General features: G+C 34.8%; 4 protein-coding genes and 1 non-coding gene across 5 annotated transcripts; 2 read left to right on the top strand and 3 right to left on the bottom strand.

Moving 5' to 3' along the window:
* Positions 1-4172: 4172 nt before the first annotated feature.
* On the bottom strand, positions 4173-6637 carry LOC111994058 (small ribosomal subunit protein uS7). The gene is made up of 5 exons (XM_024025918.2): positions 6507-6637; positions 6296-6421; positions 5101-5372; positions 4660-4863; positions 4173-4479 (listed from the first exon to the last, which is right to left on the bottom strand). Exons 2-5 carry the CDS (start codon positions 6413-6415, stop codon positions 4425-4427), a joined length of 651 nt encoding a protein of 216 aa, XP_023881686.1. The 5' UTR covers positions 6416-6421; positions 6507-6637; the 3' UTR covers positions 4173-4424.
* Positions 6638-13135: 6498 nt separating this feature from the next.
* LOC111994075 (small ribosomal subunit protein eS28) lies at positions 13136-14454 on the bottom strand. Its single transcript, XM_024025935.2, has 2 exons — positions 14346-14454; positions 13136-13575 (listed from the first exon to the last, which is right to left on the bottom strand). Exon 2 carries the CDS (start codon positions 13572-13574, stop codon positions 13377-13379), a length of 198 nt encoding a protein of 65 aa, XP_023881703.1. The 5' UTR covers position 13575; positions 14346-14454; the 3' UTR covers positions 13136-13376.
* A 2662-nt stretch (positions 14455-17116) lies between these two features.
* Positions 17117-17189, top strand: TRNAA-UGC (transfer RNA alanine (anticodon UGC)). The gene has a single exon. It is a non-coding gene; the product is annotated as a tRNA-Ala (tRNA).
* Positions 17190-17351: 162 nt separating this feature from the next.
* On the top strand, positions 17352-22982 carry LOC111994066 (homogentisate solanesyltransferase, chloroplastic). Its single transcript, XM_024025924.2, has 10 exons — positions 17352-17691; positions 18104-18225; positions 18314-18460; positions 18642-18867; positions 19564-19637; positions 20449-20541; positions 20821-20938; positions 21074-21136; positions 21677-21709; positions 22694-22982. Exons 1-10 carry the CDS (start codon positions 17464-17466, stop codon positions 22766-22768), a joined length of 1179 nt encoding a protein of 392 aa, XP_023881692.2. The 5' UTR covers positions 17352-17463; the 3' UTR covers positions 22769-22982.
* Positions 22983-24234: 1252 nt separating this feature from the next.
* LOC111994059 (uncharacterized) lies at positions 24235-24657 on the bottom strand. The gene has a single exon (XM_024025919.2). The coding sequence runs from the start codon at positions 24655-24657 to the stop codon at positions 24235-24237; it is 423 nt and encodes a 140-aa protein (XP_023881687.2).
* Positions 24658-25307: the final 650 nt, after the last annotated feature.

Below are 25307 nucleotides of genomic sequence, written 5' to 3' on the forward strand. Positions count from 1 at the left end.
GTAGTAATTCTTAGTGCTGGAGAGGCATTTGGGGAAGGGAAATCTCTGGTAACATTATGGGAGAAGGGACGCACAGCTGAAGAGATGGAAGCACAGTATATTATATTGAAAATAAACAAAGTAGAACCAGCCAAGAAGGCGGTATTGCAAATATAATCAAAATAATTTAAAACAACAATAAGGTTGTAGAACCAGCCAAGCAGTATATATATCAAAACAATTAAAAATTAGAACTGTCCAAGATTGCGGTAGCAACATACCGCAACAAGTAGTATATTAAACTGAAAGCTAAAAATACTTGTTATTGAAAATATAATAAAACACTTACAATAGTAGTAGTAGTTACAAGATGTCAACAGAATAGGTTAACAATTACAAAGTTTGAACTAGTTCTTAGTTACAAGGATTATAGGGAAATAGTGGTAGTAGGAAAACTCTCACAAGAAAGGCTTCTAAAAGAAAGAAGTTGTGGAGGAAAGAATTCTATCTTAAACTTAAGGGACAACTCCCCTTAAATAGGCAAAAATTCGGAGTGAATAATGTCATGAATAGTAAAAAGTGAACAGTAGTAAGTGAATAGTAATTAGTGAACAGTAATCTATAAGTAGTAATCTGTGAACAATAAAAAAATGAACAGTGTTTTTTCATTTTTTGACTCAAATAATCAGCAGCAAAGTCTTGTCATTTTTTTCAATCTAAAGTGTCAAGTCTTGTCAAAAGAGAGCTTGAGAAGACCAAAAGCCTGAGGAAAGCTTGAGGAATTTCTTTTTCCCAAAGGACTTCACAGTAGAGCATGGGTAATCATCGTAGCATTTTTTGAATATTGTAGCATTTTTTGCCAATGTGCAGGCCAAACAAATAATGGAAGAAGGGACGCACAGCTGAAGAGATGGAAGCACTGTATAATATATTGAAAATAAATAAAGTAGAACCAGCCAAGAAGGCAGTATTGCAAATATAATCAAAATAATTTAAAACAATAATAAGGCGGTAGAACCAACCAAGCAGTATATATATATCAAAGCAATTACTCCCTCTGTCCCAATTTTTTTGTCCTGTTTGAAAAGTCAAATTTTTTAAGGGAATATCAATTAATGTCTTGTCTACCTTTTAAAAATGTATAAGTTTCCAAAATTATCCTTAAAAAAATTTATTAAAAAATTGAATTAGTAAATTAATAGGGGTATAATAGGAACATTAGTAAATTAATGACTTTTATTTTTAGAAACAGGACAATATTTTGGGACATCTCAAAATGGAATAGAGGACAAAAAAAATGGGACGGAGGGAGTAACAATTAGATCCGTCCAAGATGGCGGTAGCAACAAGTAGTATATTAAATTGAAAGCTGAAAATACTTGTTATTGAAAGTAGAATAAAACACTTACAGCAGTAGTAGTAGTTACAAGATCTTAATAGAACAGGTTAACAGTTACAAATTTGAACTAGTTCTTAGTTACAAGGATTGTAGGGAAATAGTACTAGTAGGAGGAACTCTCTCACAAGAAAGGCTTCTAAAAGAAAAAAGTTCTGGAGGAAAGAATTCCATCCTAAACTTAAGAGACAACCCCCCCTTAAATAGGCAAAAATTCAGAGTGAACAATGTCATGAACAGTAAAAAGTGAACAGAGCTTGAGAAGATCAAAAGCCTGAGGAAACTCATTTTTCAAAGAACATCATCATAAGCTTGAGGAATCTCTTTTTCCCAAAGGACTTCACAGTAGAGCATGGGTAATCATCATAGCATTTTTTAAATATTGTAACATTTTTTGTCATTGTGAAGGCCAAACAAATAGGGGAATTAATCATCAGTCAACTGCTAGATCAGGAGTATCTTGACCAAACAGTTTCTGATGGCAGGAATAGCATAGGGAAATAACTTTATCAGTGAGAATCATTAGACTTACGAGAATCTCAAAACAATAGTGCTATAGCAATAGCAGAAACCTAAAGAGGCTACTTATTTATCAATGAAAGGAGCATCAGATGGATAACCATCATAGGGATCCTATAGAGGATCATCATTGCATTCATGCTCATGGTAAATAAAAGTGGCTCAAACACCGGAGTTCTCCTTGAGATGAGAAGACTTCTTGGATTACAATGATCAACTATTCGCAAATGAGCAATGGCATTCGCATAGGGTTTGGGACAAAAAACAGAGATTCTATTTGTACTTCCTATGAAATGATAATCTTTCCATAGATTCTGGACAACATCAATAATATGGTTATTAAAATAATTTCTCCAACAGTCTACAAGAGCATAAAGATCTTATATACACACTCTCTCGGGGCCAACATGGATACGCTTGTAACCCATTTTGATGGGATCTTGCGCTCGTAAATGCTCAATGTAGCAGGGGAATCGTGTTCCCAGGTGTAACTGCTGAGAACCTAGCTTTTATTTCCACTTTCCTAGATATAAAGAAATGGATCTCCTTTCAAATGAAAAGTAAGACCGAAAGTGAATAGACATAATGAGACTCGTCAGGAATAAATGGACTGCATAAAGCCTCACAGGTCTAGGATTCATCTGTTGAAGCATAACAACAAGCTACAGCCGAAGACTATTCATATCAAATGGATTGGTAAGTCGCTACTAGCCGCTATGGCAGCAGTGTGGTTCCAGGTGTCATCGCTAGATTGAGATACGTTTCAACCAATTAAACTATAAGCCCCGTGTATGGCCCCCGAAGAACTACTTCTATTTATTGCACGAAATGTGCAGCTACTAGAGGGGCAGTCCTACTAAGGAAATGCACCAATGATTGCCTACAACAGATAGTAAAAAGGATGAACAACCTATTATATTACCACCTATTTTTGTACAAAATAAGTTGTTGAATAAGATAGGGAAAGAAAAAGAGTAACTAACTAAAGACTGCAGATAAGTCTTCCTTACTCAATACTTTCTTAGAGCATTCGCATCAGCTCTGGTATATATGTGTAAAATACACATTTTGATCACTTTTACACATTTTGAACCAAAAAACACTCCACATCAGTTCTTTCAAAATCATGTAAACTTGTGAAAATTTATCAACGAGCTACAGTACCTATGTAAATTTACACGGGCACTGTAGCTCGTGTATTTAATTTTTTAATAATTTTTTCTCCCTCCTCCCTAACTGACTCTCATCTCCTACCTCTCTTCCCCAACATCCAGCGCGCCAGAATCAACGGAAAATGAACCCAAACAAACCCACACACAAACACACCCACACACAAACAAACCCAAACGTACAGAGATATCGGTGCTTATCGGAACGATCTAGGTCGCCGGAGCTCGTGGGTCGGCCGGTGAAGCGTGGAGCGTGGATCGGCCGGTGAAGAAAGGATCTAGATCGCCAGAGCTTGTGGGTCTTGCTTAATCGGAGCTTGTGGATTAGACCGAAAGGGAGAGATCGGAGCTTATGGATTAGACCGAGAGGGAGAGATAAGAGCTTGATCGGAGCTTGTAGATTAGACCGAGAGGGAGAGATCGGAGCTTGTGGATCGGAGTTAGGGAGATCGGAGCTGTGGATCGGTGCAGTCGTGGAACAGAGCTTGTGATCGAAGCTAGTGTAAATTAGACCGAGAGTGAGAGAGATGGGTATAGAGAGATAGACTGATAGGGAGACCGAGATGGAGAGAAATGGGTATAGAGAGATAGACTGAGAGGGAGACCGAGAGAAATAGAATAAAAAAAAATGGAAAGTGATAAAGAGAGAGAGAGAGATAAAGAGCGTATAAAAGGGTTTGTTGAGAAATAATAAAACAATTGAAAAAATTGATTATTTAAATAAAAGTGGTGATAGAATAAATGAACTGATGTAAGTGTATTGTAAAAGTGAATGTGTAAAATAAAAAAAGTAAGTTTTTATGTGTAAAATAGACACAAATTTTACATGAGCTGATGTAAATGCCCTTAGTACTAGAAAACCCAAGTCCCCAACCTGTTACTCTCTGAAACAGTGTCCAACCCAGTCAGGACGGGCAAGTTGGGGTCAAGTACAATGTAGAATTCTTACCATTCCCCATTAAGATTTGAATGAGAATGTCGAAATCTCGGAATAAATCTTATTATTTGGTTATGTAGGGACAATAAATCTAGATTACCGTCCACCCAAAATGAGTCTAAAAACAATGACGGAAAACATAACACAAGCACACATACAAAAACAGATAATGTGCTGTGAAACCAAATGCACCAAAATCGTTAAGTTGAAAAACATCCATAATGAGCCTATGAAGCATAAAGCTTTTGAAATCAAATACTGTCTTGAATGCATCCTCAATATTCATGAATATAGGTATTAACCTCGAACTAAATTTAAGTAAATCTCACCAACCAAAAAAACCTCTCCAACTACCATGTTCAATAGTACAAAAAGAAACGAACAAAACTCTTTCCCGAGTCATTGAGATTTCTATTCCAGTCCCTCAACGATTAGCCTTGGCAACCCTCTCAATCTCATCCTTCTTCTTTATGGCATAGCTGAACATGCAAAGGACAGATTCAGTAAGTTACAGTCAGGAAAATAAAAAGTCACAAAATTGAATATTGCAAAGAGAAATGAAAAGAGAGGAATGTACTAATATAGCTTATATTAAATAAGACCAAAAAGAAAATATATCACAAATAGGAAAAAAGGGGAATAACTAGGTCCTCATTTACCTGTTTGAGGAACCCTTTGCAGCATTAATAAGTTCATCGGCCAAGCATTCAGCAATTGTCTTAATGTTTCTGAATGCAGATTCGCGTGCACCGGTAGTAAGGAGATAGATTGCCTGATTCACACGACGCAGTGGGGAAATATCAACAGCCTGACGCCTAACAACTCCAGCAGAGCCAATACGGGTGGCATCTTCACGGGGACCACTGCCATGGAAAAAATATTCAAAAGAATATGTTAACATATCAACAGCAAGTCTGCAATTGTCTAAATTGCACAAGCATGCCGTCCATTCATGTTTTATATTAGACTGAAAGTACCGTTCATATTCTCAATTAGTATTTTGCAAAGTAAGCACTTTTGGGCAAACTAGTTGACCCACAAAATATTACTCCTAACAGGAAAAAAATATATATATATATAATACTCCATCATTACCATACCTGTTGATCACAGCATCAACAATAACTTGGATGGGATTCTGATCAGTTAGCAAGTGAATGATTTCCATCGCATGTTTAATAATCCTGACAGCCATAAGTTTCTTTCCATTGTTTCTCCCGTGCATCATCAGAGAATTAGTAAGCCTCTCCACTATTGGACACTGAGCTTTCCTGAAACGCTTTGCTGAGTATCTTCCAGCAGTGTGAGGAACATAGGTAGCGTGCTTGGCAGGTACAACTCCGATGTAATCAGCTAGTGAAATGTCTGACATCTGTATGGCAGAAAAAAGATGACAAATCAAAACCAAAATGTTGGTCAGACACACCCACAACAGCAATTAAAATATAGTCTCAAAACAAGAGTATACAAGAGATGCAGTAGGTAAAAATGGGGTGACCCAAGTTGCCATCACAGGAAGTAAATAAGTAAAACAACATAACCAACCACCTTTGTCATTAACAGATACAATACAACACCTAAGAATGCAGACCAGCCACAAGAAATCAATGCTTAAAAGATAAAAGCAGATGATTAATTAGCGCAAGTGCGCAACAAAGAAAAATGAAATGCATAAATGAAACCCTCTTTCAATCAAAACCTAGCTTAAAGCAAAACTATACAGGAATTCACAGCAATTTAAAGGCAAAACCTAGTGAAAATCCATAACTAGCAAAGCCCTAATGATATTCGACCTAAATAAAAACACTATAATGAATTTGTAGTAGACATGCCAAGTTTACACAAGCAAATGTAACTTACACATTACAAAAAATTGAACTTCATAATTAACCGATCAATCAAAAACTAATAATAAATTCACAAATAACCACTTGGTCTTACACAGATATTTCGCAAATCAATAGATTCAAATACAACCACATTACGAAATCACTGCTCCAACAATATTTCTTTCACGACTATACCAATCAGGAAAATGCTAATCAGTAAATCTGAACCAAATGTCACGTAACATAAACTAAATTAAATGGGGTCTAGTACTGATTCCAGTAATAAAAATTTCTTATTAAAAATCCTATTTTCCAAAAAGAGAACACATTTCTCACTTTTCTAGATTTCATTGAGTAACAAGTTGAGGAACCAAACAAAGAAATCACAGGAAAAGCAAAACAAGCAATGTGATTTGAGTGAATAAAAAAGCAAAATAATAAGACTTGGAAAGAAGGGTTTATATACCGATATATCTTCGAAGCTCCAGCGGTTGAAGAGCTTGACATCGTTGTGAGGCTGTAGGGGTTCCAGAACGACGGCAGCCGCCGGTTCAGTCGGAGGAGGAGCCGCCATCACTTCGGCCATGGCTACCTGTGCACAAACGTGAAGGTATTACAAACAGAGCAAAAAAAAAATTATGAAAATCGGAGAAAGTGAGAGTTAGAGAGAGATTTACGATTTGGTCCGAGAGGAAGAGTGAAGCTAAACCCTAGAGGGAGCGGCTGCGCTTAGATATCTGTCGCTCTCTCTCTGGGACAACAATGGAAATGAGCAAAACCTAGTTTTTCAGTATTTATAGGGGCACTGGTTTAGGGTTTAAAGGGTTTGCTAGTGTGGACGACTGATCTGGTAAAAGTAGTCACGTGAGATCACGTGACTTTGGTTTTTTTTTTAATTAAGTTTTTTTTAGCATTTTTTTAATAAAAAAGGATAAATTATTCATCACCTTCTTTAAAATAATAATAATAAAATTATAACTTTAAAAATATAAAGAAATAAAATGGGGAATTATACTTGGACGTATCCATTAATTAAGTAAAAAACTTAATTTCCTCAAAAAAGAAATTAAAAAACTTAAAATTAAAATTCACTTAATTTTTCTATAACATTAATTCATTAAAAATTTGAAATTATTTTGGAACCTTTTTTAGGATTCCAATTAAATATATATGATGGACCATAGAGAGGATCTTATATTCTTGATTATTGTGGGGGGTGGAAACTCAAACTTATGTATTGTGCCCAAGGCCCTATTTGAAGGTTACTGTGTGTCCGAAAAGGGAAAATTGTTGAGAATGAATTTGCATGAAAGAAAGATACCTGCAAGTGAAGAGGATCAGTCCGAAGAGAGCACCAGTGTTCCGAAGAGATCATTCTCCTTGGATGTAAAGATTCTTGGTCAGGTAAATATCTGGGGGGTTCGAATGATCTTACTAATGACTTCAGCGATCTGGATAAGTTTTGGACATGCCTGGAGATAAGAAGAATGGAGAAATATCTAAAAGGAAAAGCTGACACCACCACATTAAATGCACTGCATCTGCTTTTCTGGCCGCATTAATGTGGAGAAGACCCTTGAACAGTGTCAATCCAGCTACTACCACTCACAGAAAGCTAAGGAAGAGATCTGACGTGACACGTACTCAAGTGGACACTTAAATGAAGAACAAGTGGACGCTGAAGATGGTAAGGAAGGATGCTATATAAAAGAAAAGCCTCTGGAGGAGAAGTGAGGACTTTTTGGAGAGTTGTATTGATTTTTCATTCAATAATATTCCTCTTCGGACATTAAATTGAAAAGTTTTGAAGTGTGTTTTTTATATCAGTTCTTTCTTGAACACCATAGTTAACTATTGTTTAGTCCACAATCAACCTAACTCTTTCACTCATTCTCTACAAATCCATTGTTCTGGGTTCATTGGGCTCATAATCCAAACATTTTGGGCTTAGGCCACAAAAATAGACCCTACAATTATGATTTGTGAAAAATTAACATTCTTTTTACTTAACATTGATAATTTTGTTAAAAGTTCATAACAATTTTTTTAAAAAGTGTGTAACATTTTAAGAATTTTGTAACTTAACTATTATTTTTTGGAATCTAACGAAAAAATTTAAGATTTAAATCTTTCCTTGCTTGCCTAATTATTGAATTCTAAAAACTGAAAAAAAAAAAATTCATAATACAATTTTATTTCTTAATTTACTAGAAAATGGAATTATAGATTATTACAACATTTGGGGGGGGGGGGGGGGGGTGTTAATCATATCATAAAGCATGAAAATTTTGAAATGAGGATTGACAATCATTTCATGAAACAGGAAATGTCAAATTTTAAAACATTTGTGGTTAATATAATTATAGTATCAATTATTAATAAACAAAAAATATTCATTTTTAAGACAATGTCTTAAATATTCACATTTGATATGGTGCTAGACGACACTTTGCTACATACACTCAGCATTCAAGCCAACTTTAGACAAACCACTTGTACAGATTTCAGACCATTTTGGTAGGGAAATTGTCACAACATGAATTCAGTAAGGCTTAAATTTGCTCTGTTTTGCTTATGGTAGAATTAAGCATATAGACAAAACGAGGCTTTCCAACGGTATCAAAATGAGCTTGATCTGAATGACATTTCTCCTATGTTTTGTGGTTTGGCTTTAGCACAAGTTCCTTGGGACTCTGGGAGCTTCTTCATCATAATATTGAAGAGATGAGTAAGAGGAAATAGGTGGAGGATGATGAATCAAAAAGTTAAAGCTAACTCTCGTGGTACCTCTCTTAGAATTTAATGGAGGCAGCTCAAGGGGAAGACATACTATTGCAAGATCAAGGAATGCGAAAGAACAACAAATAAATAAATCTCCAGAAAAAAATTTGGGTAAGAGGAATTTAATTAAACAATCCAAAGGCTACAAATACCACAAGCATTTGAAACTAGAGGATTCAAAATAGAGGAAGGGTAGAGCAAATAAACAAAGAGAAATACTAACGAGTGCCTTTAAGGTACTGATTAATAATCCATTTAAAGAAAGTTTTTATGAGAAATGAAAAAAATAATCAATATTTTGACAGTTTTTTTTTTTTTTTTTCCGCATAAAAGTGATATCAAAACTCGTTAGCATGACCTATAATCCAAACTATCACTACTAAAAGATCTTTCATTTGCCAAAAAGTCCGCGCATTAATTTATTTTGCGGAAGATGTGATGAGTGTGGGTTACCTCAAAAAGCTAGAGAGGGGACTTGCAATAAAAAATTAAAGTATTACGAGGGTTGAGATGAATCAGATAAAGCATCTTGTAATGTAAGGATTGTAAATTTGTAACCATAGCGTTTGCATCAAGCCCAATGTAAAGTTTTATGATATTTTAGATTCTTTGCTAGGTCAAGACCATCACAAAGACCCCAAAAAATTGTTAAGATGCAAAAGATGTGTTTATATAAAACTTGAGAAAAATGCTATGGACTATTGAGGAGGCTGCAAGCTGGCCTAACCATGCCCCTACTTGCCTAATGATAATCATAAGTTGAAACAGATTTAGCTTTTTTCAGAGGCTATTTGTCAACTAAGGTACTCCCCAGAGAGAGAGATTTGAAAAAAAAAAAAAAAAATCTTTTTNGTAAATTTGTAACCATAGCGTTTGCTTCAAGCCCAATGTAAAGTTTTATGATATTTTAGATTCTTTGCTAGGTCAAGACCATCACAAAGACCCCAAAAAATTGTTAAGATGCAAAAGATGTGTTTATATAAAACTTGAGAAAAATGCTATGGACTATTGAGGAGGCTGCAAGCTGGCCTAACCATGCCCCTACTTGCCTAATGATAATCATAAGTTGAAACAGATTTAGCTTTTTTCAGAGGCTATTTGTCAACTAAGGTACTCCCCAGAGAGAGAGATTTGAAAAAAAAAAAAAAAAATCTTTTTCAACCATAATATCCGTTTCATGATGGTTGTTTTTCATCATTAGGCCAAAGCACCAATTGAGTTTTGGAATAGATACTGTTTCCAGTTTTCATATTAGAAAACATGATATTTTAAATTAACTGAAACTCATTTTAGAAACTAAAGTTGATTATGATGAATCTAGCACTATTGAAATTAAATTAAGTTTTGTTAATTTTGTGAGTTTCCTTAATATTGACAGGAAATCAGGAGAGATCAATTTATTTTGAAAAAATGGGTATATGTGGATCCACACATGCGTGAATAAAAGGTTTTTCCCATTTTTTAAGTTGGGAATATAATGAAAATTTGAAGATAGTTAAACCTTGTAACAACTGGCTTGTGGCTTCAAATCTGAACAATTTTTTTTCCCACCTCAAAGCACTTGCATTAGAGCAACTAACTATTTTAACATTTTAGCAAATAAGTAGCAAAACTCACCTACCAAATAAATAGTGAAACTTGTGTAGATATTGGCCACTTTAGGGTCCATACCCCTCACAGTTTTGTCATTTACTAAAGTACACAGTAGTAAGAAAAAAGACTTCTACAGAAGGATCACTCCTTATAAGCGTATCCCCATATGTTTCTCCCACTGGTCTTTCACAATCCACCCCCTTACGGGTACGCATCCTCACGTGTGGGGCCCACACTTCTGACTGGGGAATAGCTCTTATATTTATCCAAACTTCAGAAGACATGATGAGAGCTTGTGCCTTGGACTTCAACGATAGCTAGAACAACCATTCAATTTTAGTGGAATATTTGCTTATAACAACAGTTATCAAGTATTAGGATGGATGATGAGATTGGTAAGAGTGGAATCTTGGGTCCTAAGATTGTTCAAAAGACTTGTGAAAAGATTAATGTAATTTGAGTAAGATTGCATGCGGCCCGTAGTAGACAATATCTACATAATTGGGGTGCGTCATTATTACTCATTACAATTAGCCTCACTAATTTGACATTCGAAGTTAACAAATGAACAACACTGTCGCCAATTCTAACGAGGGACTTGTTCATAGCCAAACAATTAAAACCCATTTTTTATGTTGTTTCAATCTTTTTTGAAGACTGCTAGAGACCTTTACACAATAAAACAGAGGGTATCAAGAACAAGATTAAACGGTTTATCTAGGTTAGGTTGTGATTATTTTTAGTTGATTGAACGATTTTTCTAGGTTGTTACAGCGATTGTGGGTCTTCCGGATTTGGTTTGAACGATTTTTCTATGTTGCTGCGGTAAATGGGGTTGTGATCCTTCCTTTTAATTTTTGTTGAGTTGATAAGTTGTTCAATCTCAGTTGTAGATTTTGGTGCATGATGTGATGTAGTTGCGTTTGATTCGGAAATGTTGATTTGGGAAAAATGGGATGAGAAGAAAAAAAAAAAAACTTGAAGAGAAAAATATAGTATTTAATAATTTAAAAGAAGTAAAAATCAAGTTTTGAGCAAAATGAAGTTTTTTGGGTCAATATAGCTAAAATCCTATCAAGACTAATGCACTCTTACAAGTTATAACAATAAAAGCATTCACATCCGGTCTTCTAAATGGTATATGTTGGTATAATTTAGCATTAAAGTACAAAAAACCACCATTACCCAGCCTTCCAATTCTAAAAAGATTTACAATCTTGGTACAATGCTGTCTTACTTATACAACGGTACTATAGCTCCATTGTATAATTTTTTATATATTTTATTCCCTCTACAGTACCATATAAATTTATAGTTTATCTCTCTTTCTTTCATTGCTTTGATTCTCTCTGTCTTCCATCTCTTCTCTCTCCCTTCTTCTTGTTCTGCCTTCTCTACTCCTCAAACCAGAAACTACCTTTTCTCAAACCCAAAACCCTGTGTGGTGGTGGTAGCGGTAGAGGTAGGCGTGGGTTGTGTGGCGGTGTGGGTTTGTGTCAGTGGTGTTGGGGTCAATGGTGGTGATCAGTGTGATGGAATGGTGAGGTAGAGATCGGTGGTGGTGGGTTTCAGTGTCGTGGTTGTCGGCGAGATTGACAGTTTGTGTTTTTTTTTTCCCTCCTCTTGGTGATTATGTGGTGATTGTTTCTTGTGAATGTTGTTGTTGTTGGTGGTTTTTGAAGGTTTCTTTGTGTTTTTTTTTTTCTCTATAGTGGCTTTTTCTTGTGGTTGTGGTTGGTGGGTGGTCTAGTGGTGAGTTGTGGGTTTGCTCAAATTGGTGATGGGTTTGTTGTTTGAGTGGTGGGTTTCCAGTGGTATTTGGCAGTTTGTGTTTTTTTTTTTTTTTTTCTTAGTGGTTCTTGTGGTGGCAATTTCTAATGTTTGTTGTTGTTGTTGGTGGGTTTGCTGGTCTGAGTGGGTGGGTTTGCTTGGATGTGTGTGGCAGTGGTGGAGGCCGGGTTTTTAAAAATATTTTTTTTATGGTGAATTTTAGACACAGAAATGAAGAGGAAAAGAGGCTGAGAGAATGATTGAGAAAAGAGAGAGAGGTGATGAAATTAATATTTTATTAAATAGATGATATAAATAAGAAATGAGATATTGAACGTATTATAAAATAGAATGGCATACTAGAGAAAGTAACTTTTGAAATGGTAAAATGGGATAATTTGTAAATACCGTATGTGAATACTCATCATGGTGAATTCCATTGATACTGCGTTAGTTTTGCCTTATTGGTGGAACCCAAGCACAATTGATACTGCGTTAATTTTGCCTTACTGGTGGAACCCAACCACAACATGATCTTCAATTGATATGAGAGAAATACAATAGCCTTCTTTTTAGGATCTCCATTGAGTTGTGAGATAAAGAACACAACAGCCACCATTTAAAAAAAAAAAAAAATTCATGTGAGAGTAAACCTGGCTAACATTAGGGTAATCAGGCAAGCCAGAACTAAGTGGTCAGGTTTAATTTGGCATAATAATGAAGGTGTAATGTTTAAAGTAACATTTTTACAAGTTTATAGGATTTAATTTGTCACAAAGACAAAAATTACTGGGATTTTCTCCTCTATCCTCAACACTATCAAAATTACTATTAGGTATGAAAAGAAAACCTAAATGAAATATATTGATACAAATACACATATTTAAACATCCTTGGCCCTAATAAAATTGACATATGAGACCTCCTTTGGCCCTAATAAAGCGTCACTAGAATCCGGACCATCTTGATTATGAAACTTCCCATTATGCAAACTAACAATTGATAATCTGCAAGTGTTATGTAATGATTTCATAGGTTTAACAGAGTTCAGCATAGTCGCATCCCACATTTTAAAGTTTAAATAATAACCATCAAGCAATGAGCGCAGTGTAGAGAGGAGCACTAAAATTTAGTTGGGGCCAGCAAGAGTGCAATACGAATATGTCAAACCAAACTTAGTCTTTCAAATATTAAAGATTGAAGCATCCAATGCAAATATTTCATCTCAAAATTCAAGTTGTTATACTTAATTTCAGACATATAAACTAAAAACAACATTGTGGCAACATGTCAACAACAACAACAACAACAATAAAGCCATTAACTAACTAACACATCATGAAAGCAGTACTGCCTGAGCTGCCAAAACTGAGAGGATAGGAGGTGAAACCAACGAGAGCCCATCAACGCAACCTTCTGGCTTCTCTCTCAGACTCGAGCAAGGTAAGGATGTCACCTTCCCTCACTGGTCCCTTAACATTCCTCATAATGAACCGGTTCTGATCATCCAGAAACTTGACTCTGACCTGAGTCACCTGACCTCTGGATCCAGTCCGACCCATAACTTTCACCACGACTGCGTGCTTCACCTGAGATTCCATCCTGCACAAGTAACAAATAATATCAGTAAAACAAAATTTTCACACAAAAGCTGACATGAAAATATATGAACATCTATGCAAATTATTGACAAAAAAAATTGTTTAAGGATCTGGGGATTCAATCTCCTGCGAAAACATAAACCCATACCCATTGCCAGCTTCCAATCAAATACAATATGAACAATACCGACTAATACTTATGTTATAATATTGTCACTAGCATTACAAACTTGCTTTTGTATATAGCAAACAACATAACCAAATAAAGTAAATTATGCAGGTGTCCTGTAACAATGATTTTATTCACTCGTTAAAAAAGGATCCAAACACCATTAACAGTTCCAGAAATACATTTATAGCTCGCAATATCATCAAAGAATTTAAAACCAAAGTGGGTATTTCTATTCAAAACCGTAAAGAGTAAACTTGGAGAGCTACAAGCATATACAATTTGCAAACCAATATTTACAATAATTTCAACAAGTCAGTCCATAGCTCCTACATCAAAAAGCTTCCAACTTTCGTCTATAATAATTCGGTTATTGTCTAAAACATAATAATAGCAGATTCCTAGGTTTTCCCAGGTACCAAACAAAGATCAGAGGGCTTTTTCTCACAAATATAGACAGTATTGTTATTACAAATATAGAACAACTAGCAGATCTACAAAATAGGAAAAAAAACCCTTTCAGCAACAAAGATATTTAAGACACAACAGTTAAGGAAAAAATAAAATAAAACAAAGTTGGAAAGAAAATGAAAAGAGAATACCTGAGCTGAGCTGAGCTGAGTGAGGGAGGGAAGGCTAGAACTAGATGATTTTGTAGCTGCGCTCTCTTCGGAGTTCTTGCCTTGAACCGAGAATGGAGGCGAAAAACCCTAGTCTTTGAATTTATAGAGACCCCTCTATGCTAAATTACCATATTAGCCACGAGGGTTTCTTGAATGGTTAGGTTGTGGTGTTGGGTCCAAGTTGAGGTCACTGCTTCGTTATTTATGATTGGAATCAATAATAATAATAATAATAATAATAATAGTAGGTGAAATTGAGAGAAATTTAAATTATAATTTTAAATTAGTGTTCTAATTTTATGATATGTGTTTTAAATTATTTATTTTTAAAGAATTTTATTTCTTAATTTTAGAATTAAATGTGAGACCACATCATAAATATTCATTCAAGTGAGTTATTAAGTATAAAAACTAAAGAGTCTAAAATAAATGTATTGTAAAAATTAAAAAAAAAAAAGTGTTTCACAATAATTAAAAAAAAATTGACAATTTACATTTTATACCTAATAATATCCTTCCAAAATTTTTTAAAGAGTTAACAAAATATAAAAATGATTATCAATAATATTTAAATTATATATATATATAAATTATATTATGCATTTTATTGTATATTTTTTAAGTGTATTCATGCATATGCATGGAATTACAAGTTAGTTAATTTAATTTCGGATTGATTATTTAATGGGATGTAACTTTTTAAATGTAAAAAATTTAGTTGGTACTTTTTTTTTAAAATTATTTAATAATTTGATAATTGACTACTATGCACTCTTAGAGTGAGAGTCACTCTATAAGTGCTTGTGGAGGGCAACTGTTATTTCATCTACCAAACATTAATGTATTAAGCAAATTTAAACTAAGAAAGTGAAAAATTAGCAACTCTATAAATGAAAATAATAAAAATATATCGTTTTATGATATATTGATATTAAAGGGTAATCTTACTACTTTTGAAATTCTAAGGTTGAACCACTGCGTGGATGTAACTTGATAGTAAGAGTTCTTGTATTACTTTACCTGATAACTGATTTGAATGATAATCACGTCATGGTCTCAATGGCACACGTGATATTACCCATTACCTTCACATAGATACCTCATTCTTAATTTAGCGAAAAAAAAAAAAAAAATTCTAAGGATAAAAGCCACGACCCAAGATGATTTATGTTATTTGTAGTAGATTTTCTATTGCATATGCACTCCCTAAATTACGGAACTTGCAATAAAGTTTCCTCTTAATTAATTTGAAGATGGCAACTTCAATAAATTTAAAATAAATAAATACATTAATGCAAAAAACGAGAATGAGATTGGATCCTAGACCTAGTTACAATATGAGTAAAAAGGAAAATAATATAGACAAGTCACTTAATCTATGTCCTTAAATTTAATTTTATAGGCTAAGCTGCGAAATGATAAAATTTTATGTCCATTTTGCTTTGTCATAAGATTGATGTATTCAAGTACAATGACTAATATAAACCAATTTTACCATTATATCACTCAAATAATTAAAAAGAGAACATATGAAGAGTTTGACAAAAAGTCCACATTTACCATTCAACCAGAAGGAAAACTAAAGCTAATCAAGATAAACAAGTTGTAATCCTAAGATTCTCAAATAAGGGTAATTATTGAATATTATTGAAGTACCATAAATGCATGCTCTCATTTCTCACATAATTGTGAGTTCCATTAATTAAATTTATGGTGTGATCCATAATTCATGTGAGAGGGAGAAATACGTATTTATGGTATTCACAAAATATTTAATAATTTTCTCTCAAACAAAACATAAAGATCCTTACCATAAATGAAACTAGAATTAAGCTATAGCCATAATTTACGTGAACAAACTACCTAAACCTCCTAAAAAAAAAAAAAAAAAAAAACTACCTAAACCTAAAATGCAGGAGAATAATTATAATGCACGAAATGTGTGATCCCGTGAAACTGCTAAGAATGCAATACATTTTTATTTTTTTTATTTTTTTTATTTATGTTTATTTGTTAGAAACAAACACACACATAAAGATAAAGTAGAGGATTTGGGAGTTCTAACACAAAGAGAGTACTAATAATGCAAACCTAAATACTAATTCTACGTAACAATATTAAATTCTACAATATTTATTGTACAAATTCGACAAAAAAAAAAATGTTAATTCTTTATTGTGCACAACAATATTAAATTTCAAATCAGTTTAATGGGCAATCACATGTGAAAGCATTTTTTTCTCCCCAAAAAAAAAAAAAAAAAAACACGTGAAAACATTTTAATTCTACATTAGTTTAATGGGCAATCACATGTGAAAGCATTTTTTTCTCCCCAAAAAAAAAAAAAAAAAAACACGTGAAAACATTTTAATTCTACATGGTATACAAAATTTATTTGTAAATTAGAACCAATTTGTATTTTCATTTTCCATTATTTTATACAGTACAATAATTAGAACATAATCCTGTAACTTCAAAGCTTAAATGAAAATAATGTTAATTTATGTGAATATATATATATATATATATATATTTTACCTACATCAAAACTTGGTTAATGGAGCCAATCCTGTACTTTTTTATCCATCAATGTCTTAATCCTCCCCTCCGTCGGACCCTGTGTTTTTTTTCCCTCAACTAATACCGTTCCTTCTCTTGATGGGAAGGCTTCTCAAAAAAAAAAAAAACTTAATTTTGTTTGCTAAATTAAAACTAGAGTTTAATTATAATGTATACACAATAATACAAATGGGGATGTAGCTCACATGGTAGAGCGCTCGCTTTGCATGCGAGAGGTACGGGGTTCGATACCCCGCATCTCCATCTTTTTCCTCTTTTCTATGCTTTGCAGCTTGTTAATTTTGTGTTTGTCCTTTTTGAGTCTGTTGACCTTTTACCGCCTAGTTCTACTAGACTTTCTAGTTGGTGTTTAGTCGTGTAACTAAAAACGAACGGTGTGAAAGTGAAACCAATTTGAAGCTCTATAGCCTGCTAAAAAGACTGACCCCACTTCTCGACGTGGACTAGTACTTGCCTCACTTCTTCACTCTTCTCATTCCCAATCCCTCTCTTTCTCTCTCTCTCTCTCTCTCTTTGCATGGAGCTCTCACTCTCTCCTTCGTCTTCACTTCCAATTCGCCACTTAAACACACAGTTTAAGACACCCTTTCCCTTTCATCATACAAAGATACCCACTAAGCCCACAACTACCAAATCTCACCACTCTCTCTTAAGATTAAGATTTCCTTCACTTTCCCTTTACACTCACACTACTTCCTCAATCCCTGCTTCAACCACACTACACACAAGGCGCAATTCCATCCGGGTACGTTTCATTTTCTTAAACTACTTTGATTTTTTTGTCAAAATAAAAAATAGGGAGTAATTGGAAAGGAAACATATTCAAAAATTGTTTCTTTGGGTCTGTTTAATTTCTTGAAATTCATGTGTTTTATACAAATATCATCACTTTTGCACTTTGCCCAGTTCATTTTTACTCTAGATAAACGAAAATGAGCAGTTCAGGCAGGATAGTACTAGACAGTAATACAATAAGGACATGATTTTTGGTGTATAAAAAATGATAATTTGATTCGACAATGTCATCTATTCAATTCTAGAACTTGATTCGGTTTAATATAATACATTAATATATCCAAGTTGGGTTCTTTGCGGTTACTGAGACTAAAGACTATAATCTCTATGAGTGGCATTAATGTGAAGTGGGATATTGCCAGGCCTGCACTCAGGTTGGAGCAGCTGGATCTGAGCCAGTACTGAATAAATTTTCGGATTTTAAAGATGCGTGCTGGAGATTTCTTAGACCACATACCATTCGGGGAACAACTCTAGGGTCCATGTAAGTGATTACCATAAGATGACATTTTTTAATGTGGGTTTGCTGACCTTTTGCTCAATCCATGCCTTAATCTTTAATATGTTTGCAGTGCTTTAGTGGCAAGAGCGTTGGTTGAGAACTCGCATTTGATAAAGTGGACTCTACTACTTAAGGCATTCTCTGGTCTTTTTGCTTTACTATGTGGGAATGGCTATATAGTTGGAATTAATCAGATCTACGATGTTCAAATCGACAAGTAAGTTGTGAACATGTACACGGACTTTTCCGTTACTTGTATATTGCATGTTGAAAACAATTTATATAACTGGTTCAACTCAAAATGGCTTGGATCAAGATTCTCCCTGGTTTGTTAAACTGTTTGTGGAAGTATGCATGTTAAATTTTATGAACTTAGCCTCTTTCTGTTTCATTTGCAGGGTAAACAAACCTTATTTACCTATAGCAGCAGGGGATCTTTCAGTTCAATCTGCTTGGTTTTTGGTGATATTTTTTGCAGTGACTGGCCTATTGATTGTTGGGTTGAACTTCGGCCCTTTCATCTCCTCTCTTTACTGTCTTGGTCTTTTTCTTGGCACCATCTATTCAGTTCCTCCATTTAGGATGAAGAGATTTCCAGTTGCAGCATTTCTTATAATTGCCACGGTATGGCTTGTTTTCTCCCCTGATAACAATTTTGGCTATTGAAGACCACACAAGTTAGATAACTTGATATCTGTTTAGGCTGAGGCACAAACTTTGAAAAACATGATTGGTGTGTAAGATTAAGTCATCCTCAATTTCACTGATTGATGATGAAGGAGAAAAGTGTTGTTAGATTACATTTTAAAATCACCAATATTTAACTTATTTCTGAGAAAGAAAAGGACAACTTTTTGTAATAGAAATACAAAATAGCTCATTTTAAGCCGTGGCCAGTGAAGTTGAAAAGGGTTATCAATTCACATTCTAAGATGACATTGTCCTCACTAAGGTCAGAGGAAATAAGAAGACCCTACCAAAAAAGAAAAGTAGCTACACACACATGCACGTACATACATTTGTACCCACACTCGTATTATTTAGTTATTTATTTGTAATGAAGTAGTAAAACTTAGAGCCATGTACCTATCCAAAAAAAAAAAAACTTAGAGCCAAGAAGAATAAGTTCAATGGGATTCAAGTCTGAGAAGGAAATTTTTTTTTTGTCAGGTTTCCAGGTGGGAAACATGGTGATGGAGATTGTTGTTGCATACAATTGATGATGTTATTTTGCCTGCGTTAGCACAATAATTTACAATTTAGCTTGCCAGATGAATTTCTAGAACAGACCATGGAATTAACCAAAAAAAAACTTTGCAGGTACGGGGTTTTCTTCTTAATTTTGGTGTATATTATGCCACTAGAGCAGCCCTTGGACTTACATTTGAGTGGAGGTGGGTTACCATTTATTATATATCCATCATAAGCTAGTTGAGTAATATGAAACTGTAGCTCACATGTTTCACCCAGGGTTCAAAGAAATGGGCATTATGGGCTTCCTGAATCACCAGCCCAGGATCTTTTAAGTTGATGCCTTCATTGTAACTTATAACAAGAAGCAAATTAATTAAAGTTAGAATTAGGTTTTGGCAATACGTACTTCAGTATATAGAGGGCTTCAGAAAGATACCCCTATCTATCTGGTCTGACTCCAGTCCTCGGAAGATCTAGAACCACCTTGGCTATCATAGTTGGTTCCACTCCATAATTAAATACTCATAATATCTGCTTGGTAAGAACTAGTTCAAGATACCCTCCCGCTCAGATATAGACCTGTGAGAGTTACCAAAATAAAAGATAAATGAGTTCTTTGCATTGTACTCCTAGTTCTTGTCTAAAGGTAAAAGTTCTTCTGTATGACTTGTTGGCCTTCATTTTTCCAACCTGGGATCTGGTATTTAGGGAGTTGGCCTGACTTATTCTATTTTTATTTTCATTGCTTAAAATTGCAACCAGTGCCTAACTTGAGTCACGAATTAGAGTTAGAGTTTTTATGCCTTGGAACCTTTCCGGAAAAATGAACTCCACCAGATCAAAAGTAACAGACTATCCTGATTTTTGTGTAAAGGATGAGCTATATGGGTTAATGCAGCACCTATTTTGATTTTTTTTTTTTTTTTGTGTGTGGAAATTTGGACCTATGTATGATATTTCAGCTTCATGTACACATCTTCAAAATTTTGAGACGTCAATTTCCATCTGCAGCTCACCTGTGGCTTTCATCACTAGTTTTGTGACAATGTTTGCCCTGGTCATTGCCATAACAAAAGATCTTCCAGATGTAGAGGGTGATCGCAAGTAAGTTCCAGGCTTCTGTTTTTTAATTTACTTTTCTCTTTGAGCTGCTGATATCTCATTTACCTCTATTTTTTTTTTCATACGAATTGTATGTATTCTGATTTCTACAAGCATTAATTTTGCAATTTGCTATCTTATTTCTTGAAACTTTTTCTCACATTTTAAAATCCAAAGTCCAAACCCAACCCAGCTGTTTCTTTTCTCCTCATGAAGTCAGTCATCTCTTGTTTAATTAATCAACGTTCATCTAATACCAATCTAATTTAATCATTATTACAGGTATCAGATATCAACCTTTGCAACGAAGCTTGGAGTCAGAAACATTGCGTTCCTTGGTTCTGGGCTTTTGCTATTAAATTATGTTGCTTCTGTATTGGCAGCAATTTACATGCCTCAGGTGAACATGTTTCTGTTGAAGTTATCCTGTTTGTTTTTACACGTTTCTGCACAGCTTATGCATATATGTATTCATTCTTAATATTCTTCAGCAAAGATGAGCCCAAACTGAAGTCCTTCAATTACATGTTTACAGGCTTTCAACCGTAGCTTAATGATACCTGCTCATGTAATCTTGGCATTGATCTTAATCTTCCAGGTTTGTTTCTTGGGATTTATAACTCGTCTGATTACCACAATAACCAGTGTGTCATTTCTGTGAATATTTATGCATTGAACACTTTTTCATTGAAGGACCATGACGTTTGCTTTTCCTCTTGATATTGAATTTCTTGTTTACCCAATGTTTTGATTGGGAGGAGATTCTAGTATATTCCAGCCACCCTTCCCATTTTCTCTCCTCTCCCTCCATTCCAAACATACCGTAATAGAATAATGCAGGAAGTTGCATAAATGTTTTGAAAGGAATCTGATTATGGCTTAAATGATTCTTTAAAAAGTTTCCCAATGACTAATTTTTGGTTTTATATCATATTGAACTGTACTTGCCAATTTATAGTGGTTGACATCAGGTTGATGCACGTATCTCATTGTACCCTTCATCTCTTGGACTAAGATTTTGACCAACCCCAACACCTTCCAACCCTCACACACACATACACACACACACACACACATTCATGCAGATATTTTAAATTTTAAAAGCTCGGACTTACAATTGCTTTTGTTGTAATAACAGGCATGGGTATTAGAACAAGCAAATTACACTAAGGTAATTCATTGCTTGATGTTGCATGAACTTATGGTAGCAAGTTTTCATCAATTTCATTACTTTAGCTGGAGGTTTCCTTGAATGCATACTCTCATCTCTAATTACCCAAAAAAGAAAAGGTTATTATAAACGATCTCCTTGCGGTTAGTAGTAATTACAAATGAACTCCTTATCTTTTAAAAACTGTCATTGAATTTCTCTGTGGTTTGAAGTATAAGGAAATTATCATTAGTTCCACCTCAATTGACAGATTCTCCACATGACACACTGAGATCACATGAAACACAAAATTTAGCCCTCAATTGGCCCTCTGAAATAGGCAGGAACATAGTCCAAGAACATAATTGTTTTGCTATCTGTTAGATGAAGCTTTAAGCCACACCGAGAGTTAATTAAAAGCTAAAATTTTCATTTCAAGTGACGTGTGTCACATGGGAGAATGCATCAATTAGAAAGGAAATATGTTTCCTTTTACTCCAAGAGTCAGGTAATTTGCAATTATCCAAGCTATAAGGAGATAATTTGTAATTTTCCCTTATATTCCCTGAACATTTCTCATTCGCTTTTTTTGGCGGGTGGGGGGTTAGTTGCCCGTAGAAGTTTGATTAATAGTGAGGGCTGTTGTACAATATATTCTGCATGTGCAACTAATTTGAGTGAAGTTCTTCTACGTTATTAAAAAAATAAAAAATAAAAAGAAGAAGAAGAAGAAAGGCAAAATGGAGTGATCATGTCTCCATGATGCATGCATACCTCTGATTGGTAGACGTTTTAACAAAACTAGTTACACTTTGTTTGAGAGGCATATAACCAATTTCAGCCTTTTAAAAACATCCAAACAAGATGGAGGAAAACCATTCTCGTTTACTTTCTTCCCCATTACTCTCCTCCCCTTTACTCTCTTCTCCCACCAAACTTCCAAACATAGCATAAAAGGTCAATTCTGTTTTAGCACGTGATCTTAAGTTTGATTTCATCGTGCAGGAAGCAATTGCTGGGTTCTATCGATTTATATGGAATCTCTTCTATGCTGAGTACATTATATTTCCTTTCATCTAGCAAATTAATCTTTATTTTTCCTGATCTCTTATTAGAAAGAGAGAGCTTTTGTAAATAACAGAGAATGCTTTCAGATATTGGTATATTGTTGTATGCATTATATGATAAAACTTTTCCTGCGTTAAATTGTGTTGCTTGGCAAGCAAAAGTAACATGTTGTACTCGACATAACGATATAATAATACTTCTACGCTGAGAATAATCGCTGGATTAATGCTAGTGGGTTTTCTGGTTTTAGTCTATTGCTGTAACACTAACCTTGTGAGAAATTAACAAGCGTTACCCCCACTTGCCAATGTGAGAAATTAGCTCATCGACAACAATAACAGCAACGAAGCCTTGCCTTAGCCCCCAAATGCTCACAAAACCAAAAATTAAAAAGAAGTCTGTCGAGTGTAAAATGAGAACATTGTTCATGTTATGTTGTGGGAATTGCCCAAATTGGCACTTAAAGCAAAATTGAGTGGTAACATAAAGTAATTGAAGTAGTGTTAATTGAAAGACTCTGTGTTACATAAGTAACTCGAAGGTGGAGGGAACTTGAAGGTGGAGGGTGCTGCATCCTCGTTGCCTTTCTTTTATGAATAAAGATACTTACACACTTTTATACATTCATCTTAAACTGTAATGTGATACGCGATTTCACAATTTTGTTGTTTTACATTTTGTTTGGGAGGAGGAAATAGAATGAAATAAAAAGAATTTTTTTTAGAATGTTCCTTGCATTTTCTTGTTTGAGAGTTCTAACTATAGGCATTTTAAGCCCCATATATTAGCAAATAAATAAAAATTAATTTTTTTTTTATCAAATTAAAATTGGGGGAAAATATTCTATGTGGCTCCTGATATTTGCTATGACCTATGAGTCCTAACTCCTTGTTTTCTATATGTGAGAGCTTTAGAGTGTTAATTTCATTATTTATCTCCCACGCACAAGCTCAAAAACACTCTCTCTTAAACAAAGCAAAACAAAACCCAAAAGATCAAACAAAAATCAAACAAAGTAAACAAAAATCAAGTGCAAACCTTGCTTACTTGTACACATTGTTGAAAATTTTGTCACTCAAGCATAAAAATGTCATTTTTCTAAGCTATATATGTTTGTAGCTGCGAGACTCATTCTTCTCCGTTCAAATTGTTGCCTTCAAATTTGGCTCTAAAACTCTTTCAAAATTGTGTTTTAAGTCACTAGTTTGGTATGTCATTTCAAACAATAATTTTTAGTGTTTAAACACTAAAAACTGTAGTTCTAAAAAAAAAAAAAAAAGGCGTTTGGTAGGAATGTTTTTTTAGGAGTGTTTGAATTACGTTGCTCATTTTAGGGTGTTTAAACACTGAATTTGGAAAAAATCTTTTATTAGTTTTTAAATTTCAAACAACGTTACTTAATGAAACTTTTGTAAATATTTTGAAAAACATGAGGCTTACTTTTTTTTTTTGAGAAGTAAATACTTGCTGATATAATATTAAGAAGATGGAAAATCAACTAGAACAAAGGACATAACATCCGTTGGAACACACTCCAACCAGATTTGAGAAGAAAAAGATTGTCTCGCACGCTGGGCAAAGGCATGTGCGACTGCATTACCTTGCCGACCTACGTGAGCGAAAGAAATACTCATAAAAGAGTTTGAATACGATTTGATATCCTGAATAATATGTCCTCCCATGGAATTTTCCATTCCGGGTCTCCTTAAAGCATTGACCACAGATTCAGAGTCTCCTTCACAAACCACCTGGGAATGGCCCGATTCTACAGCAAAAGTGATTGCACGCCTGGCAGCAAGAAGCTCCAAAATTTCGACTGACGGAGGTTTCTCAATCTGTTCAGATAAGGTAGCCAACACCAGCCCCTCACCGTTACGTATAACCACGCCCAACCCCGCCATATTTGACTCCCTGAACCAAGCACCATCATAATTTGTCTTTACCAAGCCCGCTGTTGGAGGTACCCATTTGCGAAGACCAGCCGACGATTGTGAGGATGTGCTCTGACCAAGTCCTTGAATTCGCCGAGATAATTTCTAGCAAAACTAGCAATATTGTGAAGGGGCAGGGGATGGTCATGTAGACGAGTTTTGTTTCTTTGGAACCAAATTGACCAGGCCGTAGTAGCAAATAGAGAAAGTATTGCCGGTTTGACTCGGATCTTTTGCAGAACATCCGAGAAAGAATCAGAAGCCATTGAGCTCCGATCCACCCAATCGAAATCCGAATTCCAAATCACTCTGATGCAGTCGCAGCTCCATAAGGCGTGAACTACAGATTCTGAAGCAACAGAACAACGAGGGCAGCTCGACTCTTGAAGGATTTTACGTTTCAGCAGATTTTCTTTTGTGGGAAGCGAATTTGAACAGGCCCTCCAGAGGAAATGCTTAATCTTACCCGGAACATTCAACTTCCAGATGCATTTCCAGAACCCCTGCGAAGAAACTGGAACTTGTAAACGATTCAAGTCAGGAATGGGAAGCTCGCAAAGGAGCTTATAGCCTGATTTCACTGAGTAGCAGCCCGATTTTTCTGGTCTCCAAACCAAGGT

Source organism: Quercus suber, unplaced genomic scaffold, assembly GCF_002906115.3.
Source record: "Quercus suber isolate HL8 unplaced genomic scaffold, Cork oak 2.0 scaffold_45, whole genome shotgun sequence".
Lineage (NCBI taxonomy): Eukaryota > Viridiplantae > Streptophyta > Magnoliopsida > Fagales > Fagaceae > Quercus > Quercus suber.